The sequence below is a fragment of the Aquarana catesbeiana genome, linkage group LG13 (genome assembly GCF_042186555.1).
Source record: "Aquarana catesbeiana isolate 2022-GZ linkage group LG13, ASM4218655v1, whole genome shotgun sequence".
NCBI lineage: Eukaryota > Metazoa > Chordata > Amphibia > Anura > Ranidae > Aquarana > Aquarana catesbeiana.
The window spans coordinates 236,345,566-236,358,559 of record NC_133336.1 but is presented as its reverse complement, the minus strand read 5'-3'; the positions used below and the strand labels follow the sequence as shown (position 1 = coordinate 236,358,559).

Below are 12,994 nucleotides of genomic sequence, written 5' to 3'. Positions count from 1 at the left end.
GTCTGGTCTCCGCCCCTTTCTTGTAGTGGGTGAAGCCTGCTGAGCCCCTCCCACAGCTTTGCTTTCTCTCCTTGTGCAGGGTGACTGGTCTTGTCTTCACCCTGTACTGTAGTAGGTGGAGCTTGCTGGGCCCCTCCCACAGCTCTGCTCTCTGCACAGGCTATGTACAGCACAGTGATGATGTCACTGCTAATTTACAAAGTAAGATCTGGCTTTGCTGAGGCATTTGGTGCACACAAAATGGATTACTATCCTTTCTGTCAATTAATAAATAGTTATATAAAAGTGTTTGTGGCCGGCCTTCACTGTGAGTAAAGCCTGGTATTCTATGAGTTAAGTCCAGCGAGGTGCATGACACCTCCTGGGCTCAGCTCTGTTATTTATATCTGGCAGCTTTATAGTACTCCTGGGAGTTTTCGTTAGGACTTGTTATGGGATCCCAATGCGGACTCTTCTGAGATCTGCATCTTCAACAAGAGAGTCGCTGCAACTACTATTCCTGCCCCTCCTCCTACCCATTCATAGAAGTCTTTGTATTGTATCTTTGTAGAAAGGCTTCTCTGAATGGGCAGCAAAAGGAAGGGGCGGGCATAGCTGCTCTGTGTGCCTCTCTCTTTCTCTTTGGACTTTATTTATAGTGTGCCTACACTTTTTTCAAAGTGGCTGAATTCCTCAATTTCATCTTTAGGCCGGGTTCACACTGGAACCCGCTTGCGGATTGCACGAGAGCGCTGTGCGTCCCTGTTCCCGGGACAAATCAGGGCCGAATCTATGCCTGAATTCGGTCCTGAAATGGAGCCAAAGATGCAGTGTTTCTGTGCAGTGCGCTCTGCAGCCGCAACAGAGATATGTGTCCCGGCTCCATAGGGAGCCAGCGACATTCTCCTGCTATGTGAATTGGATGCGGCAAAACCCGCATTAGGTGTGAAGCCGGCCTTAATGGCCAAACTACTTTTAAATCATTACTACAATGGTGGAGCCCTCCCTCTCTTTACTGTATCAAGTCCCATCATTCAGAAGTATAAAAGCAAAAACAAAAGGCAAAAAACACGAAAAAACTGAATGTTTATTATGGGTTACAATGGAGACACTGCAGCAGAATGGATCAATGAATGAAACAACATTTAGGTTGCAAATCATTTTATTAAATACTAAATGACAGACAAGACAGAAAAAAAACACAACTGATCTGCTATGGGAAAGGTACCCGAAGATGGAGTTCAACTGTGACTTAGAGCTGAAGTTTAATCTGCTTATATTTTGCATTATCTGGTTCCCCACTCCCTCCTCATATTTTTTTTAAAGCCTTTTCTGCTTTTACTACTTACCTTGTTTTAGACCAGGTGATGTCAACACCAGGTCCCTGTGATTCTCTATGCAATGCAGGCTGGTAGATCATGGCTGATAGGAGGGGCCAGCAGGGTGCTGTACACAACTTCCTGGAAACATCCCAGCCCCCTGTCTCAGTACACCTCTTTAAATCCCTCAGCCCTGAAGCAAACAGTCCACAGAGGTCAACTGGGCAGGGCTGAGGACGCAGGACACAAGGCAGCGCGTGATTCTCTGGTCTTTGATTAATATTTAACTAACGCATTTCTTTTTTTAATTGCAGATACCCAGTGATCCTGCCAGTTCCCCTCCATTATCACCATAGCAAGCAAATCCATGATGGCGGGGGCTACAAGACGCCATGCTGGGCCTATAGTTCCGTAATCTGCTTTGCCAGCACTTCCCCTGCCCTGCCAGACACAGGATTCCAGGAATTCAGCACCTTTGTAACAAAATAAAGGCACACTATGATTTAAGTCCTACAAGGTGCATGACACCCCCTGGCCTCAACTTTATTTCTATATCACTGTAATTCCGGGAGAGCAATGCTGATCTTCCTGAGCAGGAGAGTCACTATAGCTGCCATGCCCACTCCTTTCCCCTTCCTGCCCAATCACAGGAACAAATACAGTGAACAAATAAAAAGGCTTCTGTGAATGGGCAGCAGAAGAGAGGGGTGAGCATAGCTGCTCTATGTGTTGCGCTCCTCTTACATCCAGCAGAGTGATGCTGATCCTCCTGAGCTCTGCGTCTTGAATAGGAGAGTAACTGCCATGCCCTCCCCTTCCCTCCTCCCGCCTAATCAAAGAAGCATTTTTATTATGTGAACACATTAAAAAAAATACAAAGGCTTCTGTGAATGGGCAGCAGAGGGGAGAGGTGGGTGAGCATAGCTGCTGCATGTTTCTCTCCTCTCAGATCTGGAGAGCGATGCTGATCCTCCCGAGCTCTGCATTTTGAACAGTAGAGTCACTGCAGCTGCCATGCCCACCCCTTCCCAAAAGCATCTGTGAATGGGCAGCAGAGGGGAGGGGTGAACATAGCTGCTCTTTGTGTTGCTCTCCTCTTAGATCCAGCAGAGCGATGCTGATCCTCCTGAGCTCTGCGTCTTGAATAGCAGAGTAACTGCCATGCCTGCCTCTTCCTCCTCCTGCCTAATCACAGAAGCCTTTTTATTATGTGAACACATTAAAAAAAAATACAAAGGCTTCTTGTGTAATGGGCAGCAGAGGGGAGAGGTGGGTGGGCATAGCTGCTGTGTGTTTCTCTCCTCTCAGATCTGGGATAGCGATGCTGATCCTCCTGAGCTCTGCATTTGAACAGTAGAGTCACTGCAGCTGCCATACCCGCCCCTTCCCTCCTCCTGCCTAATCACAGAAGCCTTTTTATTATGTGAACACTTATAAAAATATACAAAGGCTTCTGTGAATGGGCAGCAGATGGGAGGAGTGGGTGGGCGAACCGAGTATAGCTGCTCTGTGTGTTTCTCTCCTCACAGATCACAGGAGTGTCTCTCAGCAGAGCAATAATCCTGTCAGATGTAAAAAATAGAGCTAAGCCCCAGGAGATGTCATGCAGCTCTTTGGACCCAACTCATAGTGTGCCTTCACTTTTTACAAAGTGGCTGAATTCCTGGAATTCAGCTTTAGGACAGAGAATACAGTCACTTCCTTTTGTATTGCTTGCCTCTCGCTGTTAGATTGTAAGCTCTTATAAACAGGGCCCTGCTAATCCTCTCCAACTGAAGCACTGTGCAAACTGTTGGCACTATATAAATCCTGTATAATAATAATTTCCCTGCTGATGTCATAGAGCTGCCCGCTCTCAAGCAATAGAGACATGCCTCCCCGCCCAGCCCTGCCCACTTACAGCACAAAATTCGATGTAAAGTTCTTTCCAAAAGCCCCTTCCCGATGTGATGCCAGCTGACACCGACGATTCGCCCTGGCATGTCTCTGCACCCCCCCCCTCACCAGCCCTGAAGCTTAACTGCATAGCGATCATGTGACCACTTCATCAAAGTCAACTCAGTAGAGTATTCAGTGGTAATAGTTTATTATAAACAAAGCCATCACACTGCGATTATTTATAGTCTACTCAATGATTGGTGATCACCAGCACTGACATACACTTTTAATTTTATCGCAACGAATTCTGGGAAAAAAAAAAAATCTTCACCCTCCCAATTTAAAGGGGTTGTCATCCTGGGAAATGAAAAATGAACAAAGCATATCCTTCTATAGAGTGTACACACACAGCAGGTGATTGACAAGCTCAGCTGTGTAAGTTTCCCTATGAGGCTCTGTAGAGGGCGGGGTGTGTCCATTTCCTCCACTCAGTTCTCAGAGTACACTCAGTTCCATGCTGTTGCCCCCCCCCCCCCCCTGCTTTCTGGAGATAAGAATGGTATGTAACCTGTGTAGTAGAGTAGAGAAGACTGCACATAAACAGGTACAACTTCTACAGGAGGATTTGTTCCATCGGTGTATCACCTCAAAGGGTTTACAACCGCAGTTTTACTGCTACAGGGTGCCACCTCTGCGCCGGATCGTGTGTGTGTGTGTTCCAGCTCTTCCAGGTAGGGGACGGGCATGCACGGCGCCAGCGGCTCGCTCCCACTGTGACCACACACAGAGGGAACCCAGAGGCGGGAACCTTGGACCCGATGTGGGCCACCACCCGCTGATGATCCAGCAGAGGGGCAGAATGGCGGTCTGCCTATGTAAACAAGGCAGATTGCTGCTCTGACAGGAGGGAAGGCGTGGAATCTGTGTTCTCTGCAAAGCAAGACACGGATCCAGGTCTTCCCCTAAGTAAAAGCACCTCCCACACTGTAATAAAACACAGGCTGGGCACATACATGTAATGACGCGACAGGAAATCCCCCCTCCTCTGTGACACCACAAGAAATCCCCCCTCCTCTGTGACACCACAGGAAATCCCCCCTCCTCTGTGACACCACAGGAAATCCCCCCTCCTCTGTGACACCACAGGAAATCCCCCCTCCTCTGTGACACCACAGGAAATCCCCCCTCCTCTGTGACACAAGAAATCCCCCCTCCTCTGTGACACCACAGGATAGCCCTCTGCACCTCAGTGACACCACAAGACTCCCCTTTGCACCCCCCCCCCCCCGACATCACATTACACCCCAAGACACCCCCTCCATGACACAAGAAATCCCCCCACTCACTACTGACACCACAGGGTATGCGCCTCATCAATGACACCACATGATACCCCTTCTCCCCCAAGATAAAATCTCCCATCCCCTGATCTTTGATGTGCCTCTTGTGCACCCGCTCTCTGATAATCTCAGTAGTGTGCTCACACATGGAGGAAATCATGTGACCGGATAGTGAGAGACGTTTCCAGCCTGCACAGGGAAGGGGGATATCCTGTCTAATCGGCGCCCTCTGGTGGCAGGAGGTATGAGGGCATCAGAACAGGATGGTCAAGGGTGGTTAAAAATATTTTTACTCTTTTTAATATATTTAACGTATGTTTTTTTTTTTTATATGTTCAACATTAATTTTTTTCTTTTTGGGCGCGATATCACATACATATATATAAAATTGATAATGAGAGAACATTTATATAGATAGATAGATAGAGATTTATGATATTGCGTCCAAAAAGAAAAGAAAAATAAATGTCGAAGATATAAAGATAAATACCACAAAAAAAAAAAAAAAGGACGTTAAACATATTAAAAGGAGTAAAAATCCTTTTCCTTTTATGTTCTAAATAGAAAAAAAAAAACAAAAAAACAAAAAACAAACAAACATAAAAACAGGAAAAAAAAATATGTCCACTAATGGTCATCATGATTTAGTATGAAAATCTGAAATCTGGACCATCCGACGGCCCCTCAAATGTCTATGAAAACACCTCGGCGTTATGTAACCGGAACGCTCTGCTTGATAACGATCTTCTGCCGCGTGCTGCGCTGGCCCGAGTCAGGCGCTGAGGCGGCCGGGCCCATAGTGCCAGCCATGGCGGCGTTGGGCAGGCCGTGAGCGGTGATGTACTTCTTATAGGCCTCACGGATGATCTTGAAGGAGCGGGCGTTGTAATAGGGGATGTCGGTGATGGGGTCCGGTACTGGGCCGGTTTGTGGGTGACCGGACAGACCTCTCGGATGGGCAGCTTGGCTTTGGTCCTGGGGAAGATCTGGTCGAAGACTTCATCGTCGGAGAAGGTGATGAAGGTGCGGGAGCATTTGCTTGCAGGGGGTCCAGTGGAGGAATCCCCCATCTGCTCCTGCTCCAACCTACAAGAACAATTTTTAATTTTTAGACTTGGTATCCCCGAGCAGCCAGGTTAGGGGGTGGAGACATGCAAATGAGGGTTATATGCAGGAACTACAATGTACAAGCGGGCACTCACCCCTCCACGTCCACGTTCTCCTCCTTCACGTTGAGGTCGGTGATGAGCGGCATGGTCACACAGTGATAGCGAATGGTCGGTCCAACGCAGCGCCTCTTCTTCTGCACGTGCTTCTTCTTGTCGGCTTCTAGGCGCTCGTAATTTTCTGCCGTGACAAGGAGCGGGGGATGTGTTAGAGAACCGGAAAACCAAAAAAATGGCAGCTTTACCCCAATTCCAGACTAAACCTGTATTTAGTTTAGCATGGAGTAGGGAAGGATCAGAACTTGTCAAGTTTTTACGGCTGTGTGCCCACTAGCAGATTTCCCCTCACTTCCTGTTTTGGTGACACGGTATCCGAGGGACAGGATGTGCTGAGAAATCTCTCCACTATTGGAAAAAGGGGGAAGGGTTAGAACCCCTGTGAGATTTTCACTACTATCTCTGCTATATACATATCTACATGTATGATAATAGTGTGTGACTGTGGGGGGACATTAGAGTGTAAGCTCCTCTGGTACAGAGACTGATGTGACTGGCTCAGTGTTCTCTGTACAGCGCTGTGGTATATGTCAGAGCTGTATAATAATAATAATAATAATAATAATAATAATAATAATAATAGTGTGTGACTGCGGAGAGGACATTAGAGTGTAAGCTCCTCTGGCGAATGAATTAGTGTTCTCTGTACAGCACTGCGGTATATGTCAGAGCTATATAAATGTATAATAATAATAATAATAATAATAATAATAATAATAGTAATAGTAATAGTAGTGACTGTGGGGGGGCATTAGAGTGTAAGCTCCTTTGGTGCAGAAACTTCTGTACTACACTACAGTATAAGTCAAAGCTATAAAGATGTATAATTCTGTGTGACTGCGGGGGGGGACATTGGAGTGTGAGCTTCTCCACTTGGAGACTGATGGGACTGGCTCAATGTACTCTCTGTGCAGCACTGCAGCATTTTTCAGAGCTATACAAATGAAATAATAATAATAATTATAAAATAAATAATAATAGCCAGTGGGGGGACATTAGAGTGTAAGCTCCTCTGGTCCATAAAGCATTTCTACTGCTATGGGCACATGCAGCCATTCACATCAAAAACACTCGCCCATGTACATACACCACAATTACCTAGTGAACGGATGTTGATCTCCTCTGTGATCTTGGCTTCCTCCAGTAGCTCCTCCTGTGTCAGTGGCCGGTCAAGATGGGGACCTTTCTTCTTACGAGACTGGACCTGGCGCTCCTGCATGCGTAGGAAAGTCTGCCGGGTGTGCTCGGTGGTGGACTGCCGCATCTGCTTCCGACCTGAAAAGGGAAAATGTACACAGGACTTGGACAACTGTTGTACGGGAACCTGATTGTGAGCCAGGTCTTCTCATCCAACATCAGTGCCCAGCCTCACAAATCTCAGACACACGTCAACCCTCCCCAGAAGAGTGGCGGATGATACAGTCACAAAGGCCAACGTCATATTAACCCCCTCAATACCGGGCACTTACACCCCCATCCTGCCCAGGCCATTTTTCAGCTTTCAGCGCTCTCACACTTTGACAATTGCGCGGTCATGCTACACTGTAAACATGTGAAATTGTTATAATTTTCTTCACACAAATAGAGCTTTCTTTTGGTGATATTTAATCACTCCTGGGTTGTATTTTTATAACAATTATTTAGAAAAAAAAGTTGCGGGGGCGCGCAAGAGCGGTTGTTCTGGCAGGCCGTCATAGGACATCCACCCAGCCATCATTTGATGGTGGGCAGGCGGTTAAAGCGTAGTTCTGCCAATTTTTTTTTTTTATTAAAAAGTCACCGGCTACAAATACTGCAGCTGCTGACTTTTAAAATATGGACACTTACCTGTCCAAGGCGCCCGCGATGTCGGCACACGAAGCAGATTTGTCCTTCGGCTCTCAGGTGGAGGCGCCGTTATCTTCAATAAGGGAATCAGGAAGTGAAGCCTTGCGGCTTCACAGCCTGGGTCCCTACTGTGCATGCGCGAGTCGCGCTGTACGCTCCCACTGGTCCCTGCTGTCTTCTGGGACCTGTGTGTCTCCCAGAAGATTGCGGAGGGGGGGCGGAGGAGGCACCGGACATGGCGTAGATATCCATGGATACTGCAGTGAACTATGCCCGTAAGTGGGAGCAAATACCTGGATTAGACAGGTTTCTGCTCCCCCCTCCCCCCTGAAAGGTGCCAAATGTGACACTGGAAGGGGGGGGTTTCGAAAAGCGGAGGTCCATAGTAACGTCCATGGGGTGAGGGGCGAGGTCCATAGCAACGTCCATGGGGCGAGGTCCATAGCAACGTCCATGGGGCGAGGTCCATAGCAACGTCCATGGGGCGAGGTCCATAGCAACGTCCATGGGGCGAGGTCCATAGCAACGTCCATGGGGCGAGGTCAGCAACGTCCATGGGGCGAGGTCCATAGCAACGTCCATGGGGCGAGGTCCATAGCAACGTCCATGGGGCGAGGTCCATAGCAACGTCCATGGGGCGAGGTCCATAGCAACGTCCATGGGGCGAGGTCCATAGCAACGTCCATGGGGTGAGGGGCAAGGTCCATAGTAACGTCCATGGGGAGAGGTCCATAGTAACGCCCATGGGGTGAGGGGCGAGGTCCATAGTAACGTCCATGGGGTGAGGTCCATATTATTGGCCATGGGGTGAGGGGGAGAGGTCCATATTATTGGCCATGGGGTGAGGGGGAGAGGTCCATATTATTGGCCATGGGGTGAGGGGGAGAGGTCCATATTATTGGCCATGGGGTGAGGGGGAAGAGGTCCATATTATTGGCCATGGGGTGAGGGGGAGAGGTCCATATTATTGGCCATGGGGTGAGGTCCATATTATTGGCCATGGGGTGAGGGGGAGAGGTCCATATTATTGGCCATGGGGTGAGGGGTGAGGTCCATATTATTGGCCATGGGGTGAGGTCCATATTATTGGCCATGGGGTGAGGGGGAGAGGTCCATATTATTGGCCGTGGGGTGAGGGGGAGAGGTCCATATTATTGGCCGTGGGGTGAGGGGGAGAGGTCCATATTATTGGCCGTGGGGTGAGGGGGAGAGGTCCATATTATTGGCCGTGGGGTGAGGGGTGAGGTCCATATTATTGGCCATGGGGTGAGGTCCATATTATTGGCCATGGGGTGAGGGGGAGAGGTCCATATTATTGGCCGTGGGGTGAGGGGGAGAGGTCCATATTATTGGCCGTGGGGTGAGGGGGAGAGGTCCATATTATTGGCCGTGGGGTGAGGGGGAGAGGTCCATATTATTGGCCGTGGGGTGAGGGGGAGAGGTCCATATTATTGGCCATGGGGTGAGGGTGGTCTATAATAATGCCCATGGTTCTGGAACTGGATGTCCAACAAGCTCATATTAGGTGTGGTGGTCAGGAGTCTACAAAACTTTTGCCCATATAATGTTCATAAGTATTCAAGTATTTTGGAAGACTTCTGACTGTTTTTATGAATTTTTTACAATCTTAGTTCTTATTGCCCCGAAATCACAACCATGGCCTGAAATTGCAGAACCCCTCACAGGATCTCAGTGTACCCGATATTACAAGGAGGCTCTCATCATACTCACTGTCCACGCTGTCCTCTGTGGTCTCCTGGGGGGGAGGCTTCTCTGGGCGGCTCTTGGGTGTGCTGCTTGAAGCTGCATCTGGTTTAGGTTTGGGTTTAGGTTTGAGAAGCTTGATCGGCTCCTGTGAATGTCAAGATTGTAAAAAATTAAAGGATATGTGTGTTCAACGTCAAGTTTAACCTTTCACTCCCATAATAAAATAGGCAAAGCGTACATCATACCAACCAACTCCAAACACAAGGGTGGTCGGAGAACTTTATTATTCTGAGCTATACTAAATTCCCTCAGTCACAGCAACTGGCAGCCAGTTCTATATACCTTTAGATCAGGGGTCTCCAAACTTTCTAAGCAAAGGGCCAGTTTACTATCCTTCAGGCTTTAGGGGGGGGGCTGGATTGTGGCCATTGGGAGTAGGAAATGCCCCAACATCAGTGCTCCATCATTGGATTTAATGGAAGAAATAGTGCCCTATTGTTGGTATCATTGAAAGAACACTGCCCCCGTTGATGGTGTCAGTAGGGGGAATAATGCCCGTTCCTTGGTGTCAGTTGGAGAAAAAGGTGCCCAAAGGGCCAGATAAAAGGCAAGCAAAAGCCACAGTTTGGAGACCACTGCTCTAGCACAAGCCCCCAGATCTTCCCCTAAGGTTGTACTCTTGGTTTGACCCAACATAACTTGTTGTTGCCTCTGCTGAAGAGGGCTCTCTCACCTCCCCACCACAGGTATACAGGAACACACTTAACCAATCAAAGCGTGGACCCCTGGTGTTTCCTTATTCTGGGGGAAAGCAAACATGAATGGACAGAAAAAACTCCAACCTGACCATTAGATTCCTCTAGTAGGGTTGTCACAGGAGATGTTTTGGAGGAGTGGCGAACCCCCTCTGGCACACCATAACTGGAAGGACTAGGGAGAAGCATCTTAAATGTGCCAAAGGGGCATATAGGGGGGAATTTACTGAAACTGGTGCACTCAGAATCTGGTGCAGCTCTGCATAGTAACCAATCAGCTTCCAAGTTTTATTGTCAAAGCTTAACTGAACAAGCTGAAGCTAGAAGCTGATTGGCTGACCATGCACAGCTGCACCAGTTTTAGTAAATCTCCCCCTATATGCCCCTTTGGCACATTTAACATGCTTCTCACCAGTCCTTCCAGTTATGGTGTGCCAGTGCACCAGTTTTAGTAAATCCCCCCCCCCCATATAGTTTATCCTATACAAAATGCCTCGATGGGTGGATATCAGCCTGGAGGACGGGGTAATCCTGGGTAGGCTAAATTTTCATTCAGACCACTGTAGGTAACGCCCCTGAACCTTTACCATTGAAAGAACTGAATGTCCGACGCTGTGGGACAGTCAGGCTGGAGATGAAAGCGCTAGATGATGCTGAGGATCCTCCAGCCAGGAAACGAGGCGGGGCTCTATTTGACTTGCTGCAGCTTCCAATGCACATTGTGAGAAGCTCACAGTGTGCAGTGAAATCTGCACATTTCAGTCCAGGATTGAAGCCTGTATACAAGTGAAAGGGGAGGCTGGCGGTGACTCTGGAATCAGATCTCTCTCGTACCTTATATGCTTTGGTCACCACTCGGCGCTTCCTTTTTGGCTCGTCCTCCTCGTGGTCGCTGGTCGGCTCCTCACCCTCATCGATGTCAAAGTCGGAGTCCACTTCATCCTCGCTCGCGGAGCGATCCTCGTTATATTCCTCGTCACCGGATTCCTTAAAACAAACAAAAATAAATAGATAAATAAAACACAGATGTGAGGCAGGGAGATAAGCGAGAAGGTTAATACAGCGTGTTAGAAAGGTCTGGGCGATCCACAGCAGTGCATGCCAGACACAGAGAATGGTTCCATGAAGAGAACAGACAGAAAAAAATAAATAAAACCCCCCCCCCCCCCCAAAAAAAAAAAAAAATCATACAAAAATCCAAAAAACAAAACAAAAATAATGATTAAAAAAAAAAAAAAAAAAAAAAAAACACACACAGGGGCATTTTAATTCCTGTAACTGGAGAGGAAGCTTATACGCGGTTGCGGACTTCCTGTGCGCCAGCAGCGCCTTCACATGGAGCAAGTCTGGTGCTTCTCCACACCCAGAAGGGAAACAATCCCCACCTCCGCTGTCTGAATTTCATGGAGATGGCTGCCAGCTAAACCAGAGGGGGCTCATCTCATCCTGGGGGGGGGAGGAGAACAACAGTGATCCTTGTCTGGTCAGCCAATCACGATGCAGCAGGAAACGGTCTACGAGACTTTTTTTTGTAACCACTTGAAGACCAGAAATTTTCTGGCACTTTTTGTTCACATGCAAGGTCTCTTGCATACGATACTCCTGTGTGAGCATCTAATTATTCAGCCGTTTTTGGTTTTTTTTTGTATGCATTTGCACATATTTTTTGCGCATTCCTGCGTGCAAACTCATTCTCGCAGTCGCAATATATTAATGGACATTTGAGACGTAAATTAGGCCTCTTGCACAGTGCAGCTTGAAAAAGCTTGGTACATCTTTTTTTTTTTACTGAGCTAAAATACAGCCCATTAATTGTAATGTGCATAGTGCACAGGCGCATAAACAAGCCATAATACATAAACTGTATTCTTCAGTAAAAAAAAAAAAAAAAAAAAAAAAAAAAAAAAAAGAAAATTGCAATAAGCATATATTGATTGGTTTGCGCAAAAGTTATAGCGTCTATAAAATAGGGGATAGATTTATGGAATTTTTATTGTTATTTTTTTTTTTTTTTTTTACTAGTAATGGTGGCGATCTGCGATTTTTATCAGGACTGCGACATTATGGCGGACACATCGGACACTATTTTGGGACCACTGGCATTTATACATCGATCAGAGCTATAAATACCAGTGACATTTATACAGTAATCAATGGCTATTTATAGCTCTGATCGCTGTATAAAATGTCACTGGTAGGGAAGGAGTTAAACTCTAAGGGACAATCAAGGGGTTAAGTGTGTCCTAGGGAGTGATTCTAACTGTAGGGGGGGGGGGGGGGGGGGGGGGGGATGGGCTCACTACAACAAGACAGATCACGGTTCCGATGACAGGGAGCAGTAGCTCTCTGTCATGTTGCTAGGCAGAACAGGGAAATGCCTTGTTTACATAGGAATCTCCCCGTTCTGCCTCTCCGTCTCACAATCGCGGGCCGCCGGAGAACATTGAGTTTGTGGGACCCGTGGTCACGCTCAGGTGGCGTGCGCAAGTGCGGCAAATTGAAAAAGGGACGTACGGGTACGCCCATTTGCCAGTACGAGTACTGGAAAAATCAAATAACTATGCGCTTACTCAATGGTGCAAGCAGCTGACACTGCAAATAGAAATTTTGCTATAAACTATATATAAAAATAAGTGTAGCGCTAAAAATAATACAAAGGGGAAATGATAAATATGAGATATCAAAAAAATATCATTAAAAGGTTAACAAATGTCCATTATGGATAGGTCAAAGTCCATCATTCTGTGAACCATTATAATCACCACGTGAATAAACAACTGTGTTAGTGACAATACTGTCCCCAAATTGGATGAAGGCGTACCAGAGATATTAGACCCAAAAATAGCATATACTATATGGGTCAAACGAGCTTTTACTGCCCAACGGCACTAGTATTATGTAGTCTTGGAAGCCTTCCCAGGAGTCAGATGCATGTGAACGTAGGATTGTGCAGATACCACCACCCG

General features: G+C 47.3%; 1 protein-coding gene across 1 annotated transcript in view; it reads right to left on the bottom strand.

Moving 5' to 3' along the window:
* Positions 1 to 1,048: 1,048 nt before the first annotated feature.
* VPS72 (vacuolar protein sorting 72 homolog) overlaps positions 1,049 to 12,994 on the bottom strand; it is a 14,335-nt gene continuing 2,389 nt past the window's right edge. The window contains 6 exon segments of the mRNA XM_073609558.1: positions 1,049 to 5,430; positions 5,433 to 5,602; positions 5,719 to 5,863; positions 6,838 to 7,014; positions 9,298 to 9,418; positions 10,863 to 11,015. Of these exon segments, the coding sequence (XP_073465659.1) occupies positions 5,228 to 5,430; positions 5,433 to 5,602; positions 5,719 to 5,863; positions 6,838 to 7,014; positions 9,298 to 9,418; positions 10,863 to 11,015 (969 nt within the window). The 3' untranslated portion in view covers positions 1,049 to 5,227.